Raw genomic sequence first — 12740 nt, 5'->3', positions numbered from 1 at the left:
GATTTAATGTATTTAAATGTAATGAATCTAATATGTTTATATAAAATTATAGTATTGATTTAATGATGTTGCGTGTTGTCTCAAGTTCGATTTCTTATTTTCTCTTTCTTTTCTAGCCTATAGAAAATAGCGCTTGTCAATAAAAGCCGATAAAAACATATTCTTTTATTTAGGAATCAAGACAAATTAAAAGCCCACACAACGGAAAGTCAAGTAATCATAGAAAACGTTTTATGTATTTATTTGAATGCATTAAAAATCCTTTTTATGATAAAACATTTGTTTATACTTAGAAAGGTAAAACGACCGCTGCAAAGCTCGATCCAGAGACAACGTAATCTATAAGAGAAAATTGCCAGTGTCAGTTCAAAAAATCACTCAAATTGAAAAGCTCATGTATAATAATGATCAGCTTTATATTACTACCAGGAAATTCCCATGTTAATTCTTAAAACTACTTTGTTATTAATGCCAATAATAATTCGTGAGACAAGCATGCCCACTCATTTCACAATTTTCCGTATATCTAAATGTACCTATTATATAACAGGAAAGGTGATATTTAAATATTACGTCGTTATCTGTTATACTAAACTAATGTATGTACTTAATGATTTCCAAGTTTACAAAGCCTTTTTTGGAGGTGCCCACCCCATAAGTCGGTTACACCTTTGTCTTGCTATGAGTTCATTACTAATCGCTTACAAGAACGGTATCATTTAACGTATAATCATGATTGGCAATCATGTTAACATCTAGTGTTATTACTGTGTTGGTCTATTGCACAGTTTCTGGTTTTGCCTTACGGAATGTTGAAGGGTGAGTGTGTCCTACTTACAAATCAAATCGAACTCGATTTTCCTTTAAAGTTTTGGCATTTATCGATAATAACCTGGAACTTTTCCATTTCAAGGGATTACCCAATTTAACTAGAATTTAAGTACTGGCCGCCTTTTGTTTACTCGCAATTTAACTTTGCAACTTAAACATCAAATTAATATTTCAGAACAAAGCCGGTCTTGCAGAAAACAATTGAAACCCTATTCATGGACAGAACTGAAACAATCTATCCTGGTACATGCAAAGTTTTCGTTTCATCAATAAAACAGGCGAAAATGTGTAAGAAAGAACCTGGCTTGCCAAAAATTATCCAAAAAGCCAAAAATCAAGCAATTAAAGCTTGCAACGACACATTTCAATTCGATCGTTGGAATTGTTCCCTTTACTTCAATAAGCCGAGAAAGAGTATTTTCAAGAAGATTTATAGGGAAACTGCATTTGTTTACGCTTTAATGTCAGCTTCTATGACTCATGGCATATCCAGAGGATGTGCTTCAGGAGAACTAGCCCGCTGCTCCTGTTTGGGACGTTCCAAAAACTCCTCCTGGGAAACAAAAGACTGTGGTGACGATTTTAAATACGGAAAACGGTTAACTAAAAACTTTTTTGACATGAAACACGCTGGGACCGATCAAATTGGAGAAATCCTCAAGCAGGATGTTAATATCGGTATGGATTCTATAGGGGAGCAATTGAAGGAAGTTTGCAAGTGCCACGGGTTTTCTGGGTCGTGCACGACGAAGACGTGCTGGAGAAGACTCGGTCCATTTACCTCAGCTATGGGATTGTTAAAAAAGCATTACCATCACGCTGTTAAAAAGAAGTTTATTAATTTCACAACTAAACGCGCTATTACGCCAAAGGTTAGAAGAAAGATGCAGAAGGAACGAAAGAACTTAGTGTATTTACAAAAGACTCCAAATCTCTGTGTTAGTACAAAGGGTAGGGTCTGTAAAGATAGACACAATTGTGCAACCTTGTGCTGTGGGCGAGGGTATAGCGTAGCAAAGAAATTCGTGAGCACTAAATGTAAATGTAAGATGGTGGACTGCTGTGCCGTTAAGTGTGATACATGCGTTGAAGAGATTGAGACTTTTAGGTGTAAATAACTACATATTAAACAAAATCGCTCATTATAACACGTAACATACACCCAAAGTCGCGAATTAACAAAAAAACATAATTAAACTATGATAAATTATAATCGCCATAGAACGAAGCTTACGTGAAGGAATCTATTGTTGTAAGATCTTTGACAGTCTGTGATATACGAGATAAGTTATTTAGAAAAGGAAGAATCGGAATCGATCGTTTAAGCGCACTAAAACACCGTTTGTGACTAAAAGATTTTACTGACACATAATGTTTATAACGTAACATTCCATTATAATTGTATTGTAATATATTTTTATGAACGTTTAATAAAATATAAAACTATATATTTGCTAGAGCGCCATCTATCGTAAATTTGTTTTACTCCTTCCCATACCAGATGTTATCACCATGCTGTTGCTTTCTTGTTTTCTTGTACACTCTTAAAGTTGTCTACAGTAAATCTAGATGGCGTTATTTCAAATTTTGGTATTGCAATTGCAGACTAAAATTTGAATTTTGCCGATATATTACCAATTACTTGTTTTCCTGTAAACATAAAAATAATATTAATATGTTATTGAAATAATATTTATAGAATATTATTGCAAAAATGTATAAATAATAAATTATATAAAATGTATGTAGTATATTTTTGAAATATGTAAAATTTTCAGTCATATTTAGACACTGGATCCTGACCTCTTGCCAGCGCATGCGCGCTTAATTGAGGTCTATGACATGGGCAAGGTTTTGGCGCCATTTGTACGTTTTGCTATCGTGTCAATCTTCCTTGTTTAATATGTAATAGTAATTCTTAATGGATAATATATAGTAAGAGGTAGTAAAAGTGAAGGGTATTTTGTTAAGACTACAATTTTAATGAACGCTTTTAATTTTTAATAGTAATTTTATTAACATTCCAATACTTTTTTAAATTAAAAGCCATGCCCAAAACGGCTTTAATGATCGACTTTCCTCGTAGTTCAGTTCAGCCATGATTCTACAACAATTTCAAGTTCCTCTTAATAGTTAATTGATTAATTTAATTTCACGATTTTGCTTTGACTTAAACAAACCAACAGAATATAGATTTTATGTTGGATGACTTAATCGCATCCGCAAACAATTCAAATGAATCATCCAGACCACCTAATTTAAAAGGGCCATAACAACTAATGAATATCACGGCAAGTGTATTACTAGCCTAAAGACCTCAACATTATTATTATGACGCCTATAATTGACCCATAAACCATTAAGGCTGACCACAAATTGTGGTTTGTTTTCGATGCCAACGCAGATAATTATAGCGTTATTATTAAAAAGTTAAAAAACAGCAGCTTCGAGATTTATTTATTAAAGCCTTAGAGAAACGTTACTATTGGTATGTTATTTAATTCGAATTCGATTCGTAAGTAGTAAATTTCTTAGTCGGAATTAATAATCTTTAATGCTAAGCAACATTTACTTACAGATGTTGTTAGAAATACTATAAATATGTATCTTTTTAAGATTTAAATTTTTTATTTTCCATTCAATATTTAATGAAACCTAATTTAATACAGATACAGCATTTACAATAATCTAAACCTACATAGTAATAATATTATTATTTATTATATTGAAGACACAACAAACTTAATTGTTAAATAAATATATGCTTTGTGACATTATGTCTATAAAACGGATGGGCAGCATAAAAATGATTAATAATTTATTCTTATCCAATAAGTAATACCTAACAGTAAACAGTATAAAGATATATATCGAACTCATTGCTATCCTATCGTGACATTTCTTTTACGATTTTTTAAATTTTTTTTATTGTGAACTCTAATCTTTAGAACTTTGAGTTCGAGTTTTCGTAGTAGTAAATATAGTCGGCGTTCGAGACAATGACTATAAAAATTATGTTATCTGTCCAATTACAGACTATTAAACAAAAGATTTTATAACTTAATGTAGTTCTTTCTCACTGTTATTTAAATGACCAGACACATTTTTTATTTACTTTTATTTGCGACTCCACTATGCTACCTAGAATGGCAAATTGCAAAACCTTTTGCTGAATGTAGAAAATATGTTTAAATGTTTGGAAAAAAACTGGTTGATGTGTTTTGTGATGAAAACATGAACTAACTGTTCAATTAAATATATGACCACAGAATTTAGAGTCCATTGGAGTAAAATCATGTGAAAACGTAAAAGCATAGTTTATGTGCTAGCGCATGCCCATGATAATTAAACATTATCAAGGGCATGTATAATAAATAAATAAAGTAAATATAATTCCTTGATTCTCTATTTCCTTACTTAACTTAGCCTCTATTACCTGTATTTTACTTATAATCTTCTCTTATAATAATTTATCTTATACCATTTCAGTTAAAGTTACATAACTCACATTTTATAACATATATGATATATAAAAAAAAATATGTATAAAGGTCTATGTGTATGTTATTTGGCTCGAGTTTGGAAATAAAAACAATAAGACAAACAATGGCGGTCAGTTGAGGGTATGTACACTATAGAAATTAAAAGCCCGGTACTTGGTTTAAAGAAAAATTATTATCTTACAATATATCAGAATCCCTCGGTAAAGGCATTTACCACGCGTTAAGATAACATTCCTTCACTCGCTCGCTACTCGACTGCTGGTCGAATAAAAAATCGATAGTCCACTGAACGGAAATCAAACGTCGCTATAGATTATTAATGTTCGTATAAACCGATGAAGTTGTCGATACGGTGCACGAAAACGTTAACAAAAAATGATTAAAACTTAAACTACTTGTTGTTTTGTCCATCCGTCCAAGTCGCGCTTAATTAATTATTTTAAATGCGATATTATGCATATCGCATCACACGCGTCGATTAGTATGGAATTTTTGTGAACTGATTTTTTTCTTGTTATATTCGGAAAAACTTACAAAGTTTAAATCGAAAGGAAATTGTGTATTTTTCAATTTGTTAAATGCTGTTTATATTAGCATTTGAACTCCCATAAGCTTTAGTTCAATGTTATTTCCGGTAATCAAACGCACGATCACTGTTAACACTATATACAACAATCACTAAGAATTTTTGAACAAGAACAAAGGCAGGGGTAGCATAAAACATAGAGTAACATTGTTGGTTATGCCAATATTTTTCTGAAAATCATGAGTGTAATACATTTATAGGTTAGGTCATTTTAGGCTTTACTAAATGATCATTACTAACGTCCGGAAACCATGTCCCAAATTTAAATAGCCCCGAAACCCATAGTTTTAACCGATATTATCGACAAAAAATATTTCCTTTCTTAATCCTTTTTAATTTATTACTAAAAAGGCATGACTAATAATACAAAATTACCACCCACAAGTTTCTTAAAGAGTACAACATAACCCAAAGTAATTTGTTTAAATTATGAATACAGCGCAATTTTAAATTCAAGTAGGTACTTACTTTCGGGATTTAAGGACAATAATATTCTGTCGTTTAGTATAACAATGAGTTAACAGTTGAAATCACAGCTATAGATAATTAGGGTTTAAACTCACGCGTTGAGATTTTTTCAGTAGTCAAAAGATTTAGGATCGTTTACGAAGCCAGCGGAACGGAAAATTGGCATACGAGAGGGTTTAATAACTTAAAATGCACAAATTATATTGCTTCTTGGAAGTGCGAGGATCGCTTTCGATGAAAAATAGATGGTTCAACTCACGCAATTGAAGAAGGTATATCTAATTTCATGAATTTCTGAATGACGTTTATGCTTTATTTAAGCAAAACTAGAGTAATAATGTTTCTATTTCTGAATGAATAAGTTCTAAATCATTGCATTATTGAAGATTGTTAGTAGTAAGGGTTCCTATTTTTCCGTAAAATATGCGTTCCGTTAGTCACGTAACACAATATTTCAAAGTAAATAGTAATTTGTCTAATAAAGGAATAGAAAAAAATAATAACATTATTACAACATTGTTAAAGCATATATAGTGAAATGCCTTTTGGATATACTTACCCATTCATAAAACATGTATATTAATATTATTTATTACAAATGCTACGTATTATGTGTTTCAGCTGTCATCTGTCACAAAAAGATCACACTTTTGAAACTGAGTTACCGTATTATAGCAAGAATCCCATGTTTAATGGATTAGACCCAATAATGTGTTTCACCGTCATACGCTAAGCTTGAAAATCTGAAAAGCATGTAATCTCGTATTCGATTTTCAAATAACTACGGCTCGTAACAGATACAACTCGTTTTAAGATATATATGTAAAATCATACACGACACGAAAAATCGAACATTCAAAGCAAATCTATTTCGCACTTGGTTCTGACCCGATTGCTCACTTACCTGCATTGACACAATAGTAGTTTTGTTAATACATTTACAGTTATACCTTTTCATAGTTCGCGAAGCGTGTTATTTGGATAAGGTTATTCATGGATTTAGCGCCAGTGTCTAAATGGGTGTATGGTATTCTTAAACCATGTAGATCATGGTTCTCGGTCGCTTTGTAGTATATTGAATAAAACATTTATATATTATCAAGAACATTTAAAACTAGCTGTCATTTAACTTTCGATTAAAGTATATTTACAATTATCTTAATATATAGTGTATATCTGTAAAAATAAACTAAATCTTTTTGTTGTTTGGAGGACGTTAAAATTTTATTGTAGCTAAAATATTTCCTACTTTTCTCAATTCTGAAAAAGGCACGTTGTCATATTATGATCCGATATATAAATCCCTTACTAAAGAATATATATTATATACCTTATTCAGACATTATTTACTCATTAATTTCTTTCAAAATAGTGATTGTATTGAGACGTGTACGTAATAAACGTATTTTTAAGTAAAGGTTTTTTTTTTTAACAAAATCCATACAGTCAAGAATTTAATCTTTTCATCAGGTTAAGATAGTTTTATTTAAATAAAACCTAATAATAACAAAATATTTAGTATTTATAATATTCTTAACCTACATAGAAATAAAAGAAAAAAAATTATAAATGAATAAAAAGAAAATTGAAAAAGTTTGATCCCGGTGCCGATGCGGTCACCTAAAACGGTGGCAACATTTTCCGCTGTATTGCGATACTTATATGTTGTTACGTTAAATATCAGTTGTACATCGAATTGCGTGTTAAAAAATATTAAATAGACTCATAAGTCTACTGGCTAACATTGAGTCATTCAACGTTATGACTAATAGAAGGGCTCGAATGAAGAGATTATAAAACTGGAACTTCATTCCTGATTATCAACGCGTCTCAACTGAATCTTAATTAAATAATCCGAAAGCCGGTATCAATGTAACACTAACGCTGTTAAAATAAACATCTCATTAGTCATATCACATATTAATTTTAATATGCTAGAGAAAATAACTTTGGACAAGAACTTAAAATTATTTGTGACGTAACGTGTAGATTTCGCCTACTGTAGTGATCAGTCCATCTTCTTTCTAGTAGGGGAACCATGCTGTTGTTTTCGGGATTTTGCCAAATAAGCAAGCACGACCCATGAAGTAACCTCACAGAAAACCGGCGTAAAGTGATGGAATAAGTTAATTATTCGCTTGTCCATACTGTAAAATAATTTAAAACACATTTCACACCCAATATAATATTCCTATTTAATAATGTATGGCAATTTCAATGTATTATTTAACACGTCGTCTCGTTGCTGGCACCCTGGGTCCTTATTGAATACGGTGTAAGAGAAAAGAGGTTTACTCCCTAATAAAATAAATAAATCACTCTTATAAGAGTGACTTATAATTCTTTTATCTAAGAATTGGTTTGTTAGCATTGCGTATTTGACGGAAAAAGACAAATGAAACTTAATAGTGTAGACTTAGCTTATTTTTGATTTCTTAAAAAAAGGATCATCTTTAAATAATGTGTTAGATAGCGACAATTTTAAAAAATCGCTATATGAACTATAATTTAGTTGAACATTAATTTTGAAAATTAAATTTTGTACATTTTTGTCCATTTATAAGATTCCTAAAATGCAACTGAAAAGGAACTCTGGTTTTTACCGATCATATATATATATCGAAATTGGACATATAATTTTTTTATGTAACAAACAAACGGGCAAGAATTTCAATTTATGTTAAGTGATACTGGCAACGCACCCACGAAAAATGGGTGTTTATGGGCTGCGATGACTGCCCTTTTTGGGCGTCCGGCAGGCTCGTTTGCCTCCCTATTATATAAAAAAGCCAAAGACACTCACATTGCCTCGGGCTCGCAAGTGCGTAGCCGGCCTTATAAGAATTAGTACGACCCTTTAGTACCATCGAATTGGTTCGGAAATACATCGGTGGACAGCTGGTTCCTCATTCGTCGGACGAAGCACGTCGAGGTGATACAGGTGAAATTTCGTTTCTGCTTCGATATCCGATAATGAAACTCAGCTGCAAGTATTTACTATGTACATTTTCGCTTTTAACTTGAACCACCAGGACACTAGCCGCATATTTTTTCACGGTGTGTTGACGATTGACAGCACAGTTGGAAGTTGCAACACTGTTTTGTCAATCAACTTGAGGAAAGGTTTAGTTTTTAACCTTTTATTCATAGAAATAGACCTCCGCGATTGAAATTTAACTCGCATGTTTTATTTATTTACATACAATGTGCTTTTTGTATATCGTGTGCGAAAAATTATTAAAGAAGAGCAGTGTTTATCTAGGAGCTTAAGCGCGCCACTCTCATCCTTGTGGTAGGTTCGATTCCGGGATGTGAACTGGATTTTATGATTTTACGCATATAACACTCACTCGTACGGTGAAGGAACCCTTAAACACAGAAGGTCATCGTGTGTTAGAGACAAAAGGCTGGCACCTGTAGCGCCGTTTCGTTTTTCACTATTGACTACATAAATAGTACACGCAACAATGACTAAACAATGATTTTATATCAAGTAAAGTCCATTTTTATAACGTCAAATATACTGAAATCTAGTTTCAGGAGCTATAAAGCCATAAATTTGTGTCAGATTTGAATTAAACTAATACATCAAAAGGTTTATCAGTTTATCTAAATGTATACTGAATGTAGGGTTTAAAGTTTTACATACGTGAGGATCGAGTGTATGTAAAAGCCATTTAGATAAGTTTCTGCCAAATACAAAACCAAGATTTGAAATACGCAAATACTTTTAATAGCATGTAATTTATAAATTTTGCTGCGCACACGCAAAAATTATACTTGAATGAGACCGCGTGCGATTATCACGACTTGGTAGACACTTGCGCTTAATCGTAAGATCAAGAAACGACTAGATCATTTAATTAACACCTCTCATGCGCAATTTTATCGAGTCATGCAAAATTAAATATGCGCACTGATATTTATCAATGGAATGTTTTTAAATTTCTCACCTCTTTGATATCTTTTTGGCTTTGTAACTTGTACCGATGGGATAATGATCATTCGGATTATAATTATACAATTATAAATATGTTTAAACTAATTAATGTACGTGCTTTTGGATGGGACATAGAAAACTCATTTATTTGACGCAAATTAGTATATTAATTTTCAATAATATTTGATGTTCAATTGTCGTATAGGTGTGCCTTTCCTGACTCTTCCAAGTCGGGTAATAGGTACCAGTGTATTAAAGTAAATACTAAATACTTTTATCCTCACGAACTTTCACCTTGAATAGCATGCAAACGGTAAAACAATTTTTTTTATAGACCTAGACCATAAAGGGGGGGCAAAGGGGCAGGAGGCTCACCCGATGTTAAGTAATACCGCCGCCCATGAATACTGTCAATCCCAGAAGGCTTGTAAATGCGTTGCCGGCCTTTTAAGAATTGGCACGCTTGTTCCTTGAAGGACCCTAAGCCGAATTTGTTTGTCCACATAGTATTCGTGCGCGGCAAAAACTTCCTTAATGTATTTTCGTATAAAATGTCAGTTATGCTAGGTAATTACGCAGGTATCACGAATAAAATTAACAATACTCAGTCAAAAAGATATAATTTTATGTTAAATTAATTTGTTTCCTTGGATTGGAAAGGCTTCTTTTGAGTTTAATATTGTTCGTTTCTGGCACAACTTTCATAATAAAGTATAGGTATTAATAAGATAATTATCTGACGAAAAGCAAGAAATCAGGTACTTTATTGGATATTTCATAATCCTTCACATATTTCAGCAATGTGACAGGCTTTTAATGTAACTGAGACGAGATTTATCAGATAAAGCACACAAGCACTGACCTCTGTTTTAAAACTGGCTCAGTCCGCATTTATAGCAAATACCTTTCCTTTAATAACATAGCGAAATAAGAAATATAAATGATGAGTTATTATGTTTTTTGAACTAGGGAACTGTGGAATCGACTACCGGCGGAGATCTTCCCTAAGAGATACGACCTCCAAAAATTCAAAATTCGAGCGCACTCCTCCTTAAAAGGCCGGCAACGCACCCTCTAATGGAGGTCTATGGGCTGCGCCGACTGCCATTTTGGGCGTCCCGCAGGCTCGTTTGCCCCCCTATTTTAATATTAAAAAAAAATCCTAAAACAGTCGAAAAATTTTTCTTATTAATTCTTCTAATTCTATTCTTATTAATTGTATAACATATAAGTATGTTTTTTCGCTACAATTTCCTTAAGCCGTGATAATTTTAACTTAAAGAATCTTGTACGAACGTGTCACAAGTCGCCACTTAAAGTTTATTCTAAAGTATTTTTATTATAGGACCTGGAACTTTCCATTTTTTGTTTTGTCTTGACGTAACTGGCGCCATGTTGGTTACGGAAACCGTTGGGTTCGTCTTTTGTTTCATTCATTCATACTCCATCAAAAATATTAGTACCAATAAAACTTCATTCACAGGATACTAATTATCCAATATCGACGTTGGTGGTGCCTGGGCTTTATTTTGCCGTGACTTACAATTTTATAGGAAGGGTTTTTACAACAATTAAACAAATTAAATTATATATAAAAAAAATATTTGAATATGGAAATTTTTGTGACAAAAAAAAAATAGCTTTTCAGGTAGTTTTTGGTCCTATTTGTTCTATATGAGCAATGTCACACAGTTTTCCGACACCCGACAACATCGTCCAATTCTGTATTTTTTATGATGATTATTAATTAAAATTTAGCCTGTATAGTTTCTATAGGAGAAAGAATGTATGTTTTTTTTTCATATTTTTGTGAAACTACTTTTACCCATATACCTCATTACCCATAATTGTTTCTACAATGTGAATAGGTACTGGATTAAGTCATTTGTAACAAGTCAATATATGTATAATATGTATATAAAATAATAAAATAAATAAAGTGAATTTTGTAAATAAAGCCCGTCTAAAAATATCTTATTGTGTTATTTTGTTTAAGGAAAACGAGCAAATCACTTTGAATAAAGTGATAACTAACACCCATGGAAAAAGGAAGGATTGTGTCTCGTTCTGCGTTGGATTTGATCAAACAATTGGAGCTGGTACTGGGGATTTCCCGCCCAAAAGTGTATAGTACTCCGTGTGGGGCCATTGCAATTTATACAGTTGCAAGCGTTGAACTGGAGTAAAGTACCGTTTCGCCTTTGCCTTACTGAGCTCACAGAGCTTTAGGAGGCTAATTTAGTCTTACCTTCCAAATTACCGCGGAACTGAACATCGCTCAATATGTCAACGCCGAGAATTCCGATATGATTAAAGAGACTGTCTTCAAATAATGTTAATACAACGAAAAAAATCTTTTAGCATTCATCATTGGGTTAAATTCGACTAAATTAAGTTGACCATGCCGAGTAAGGTCTCGATTTCAGACACAGGTTTGTTCCGACACTGCTCGACTCCAAACCGAGAAATTTCAACGTTTCTTGACTGCTCATATCATTTATATGCAAGAGGAGCAGTGATGGAGAAGTGTAGCCTTATGACCCATAAATGCTGGGAACTTCCAGCATTTATGTCTTAAGTCGGAACATGCACCATCGACAACGACCTTGATTCCGATTTATTTAAATTTTAACCAAAATTTATTAATTCGTTTTTCATAATTAAATTACTAACATAATTATCGTTTATCCTCATGATCATTGCAATGCAAAAAAATATTCTCGGCCACCATGAAGCACGAACCGTCCAAATCTAACACATTAATTTATTTATGTCAAGACAAGAAAGAGCAACACAAAAATAAATATGTAACTGACGCCCATTACGTGAAGATACGCCTTAGAACACCTTTTCGGTCCTTTCGTGCCGGCGCTAGCCTTCACAAAGGCTTCAAAGGGAAAAATAAGAAAAAAAATTATCTGTTCTTACACTGTTTAATTTATAAGCGAATAGCGGTATATTAACATAGAGCGAGGTTTTATTGGAACTAAAATACTTTTTAATTTTGTCGATGGACTTGATATGTGGCCTTTGAGGCCACGTATAGCAAACCTATGCACACTACAGAATAACAAATATGAAGTGATCATTGACGTTACACTCCTTGATACATGCACAATTTATAATTGTTTATTGTTGTAACAAAAATTTTAAAATTATTTTAATTTGAAATTATTTATTATTTTAATGCCTAATAAGGTAATTTTTTTTAATATTTAAACTCTTCCTACGTTTAATTATCTATTTTTACATAGTAATAAACATTAGTGGAATTAATAGTAAAATATTGGAAAGATTAGGTTTATAGTCCTTATTATGTTTGTAATAGAAAGGGTATCGTGACATTTATGTGTTATACGTAAAAAAATAAAAAAACATTAATATACGTGATCTGTTCTTTTTTTATGGAAAT

The 12740-nt window shown here is 32.3% G+C and overlaps 1 protein-coding gene across 1 annotated transcript; it reads left to right on the top strand.

The window, feature by feature from the left end:
* The first annotated feature begins 696 nt into the window (after positions 1–696).
* On the top strand, positions 697–2020 carry LOC110994224 (protein Wnt-4). The gene is made up of 2 exons (XM_022260759.2): positions 697–819; positions 1007–2020. The coding sequence occupies exons 1-2, from the start codon at positions 746–748 to the stop codon at positions 1947–1949; spliced, it is 1017 nt and encodes a 338-aa protein (XP_022116451.2). The 5' UTR covers positions 697–745; the 3' UTR covers positions 1950–2020.
* The last annotated feature ends 10720 nt before the right edge of the window (positions 2021–12740 follow it).

This window comes from Pieris rapae, chromosome 10 (genome assembly GCF_905147795.1).
Source record: "Pieris rapae chromosome 10, ilPieRapa1.1, whole genome shotgun sequence".
Lineage (NCBI taxonomy): Eukaryota > Metazoa > Arthropoda > Insecta > Lepidoptera > Pieridae > Pieris > Pieris rapae.
Note: the sequence above shows the minus strand (reverse complement) of the source record. Positions and strands in the feature narration are given on the sequence as shown.

Excerpts from the sequence above, each read along its gene's own strand:
- LOC110994224 (XM_022260759.2), top strand. The coding sequence starts at position 746 with ATGTTAACATCTAGTGTTATTACTGTGTTGGTCTATTGCACAGTTTCT. Across the intron at positions 820-1,006 it reads GCCTTACGGAATGTTGAAGG|AACAAAGCCGGTCTTGCAGA; the intron begins GTGAGTGTGTCC and ends TTAATATTTCAG.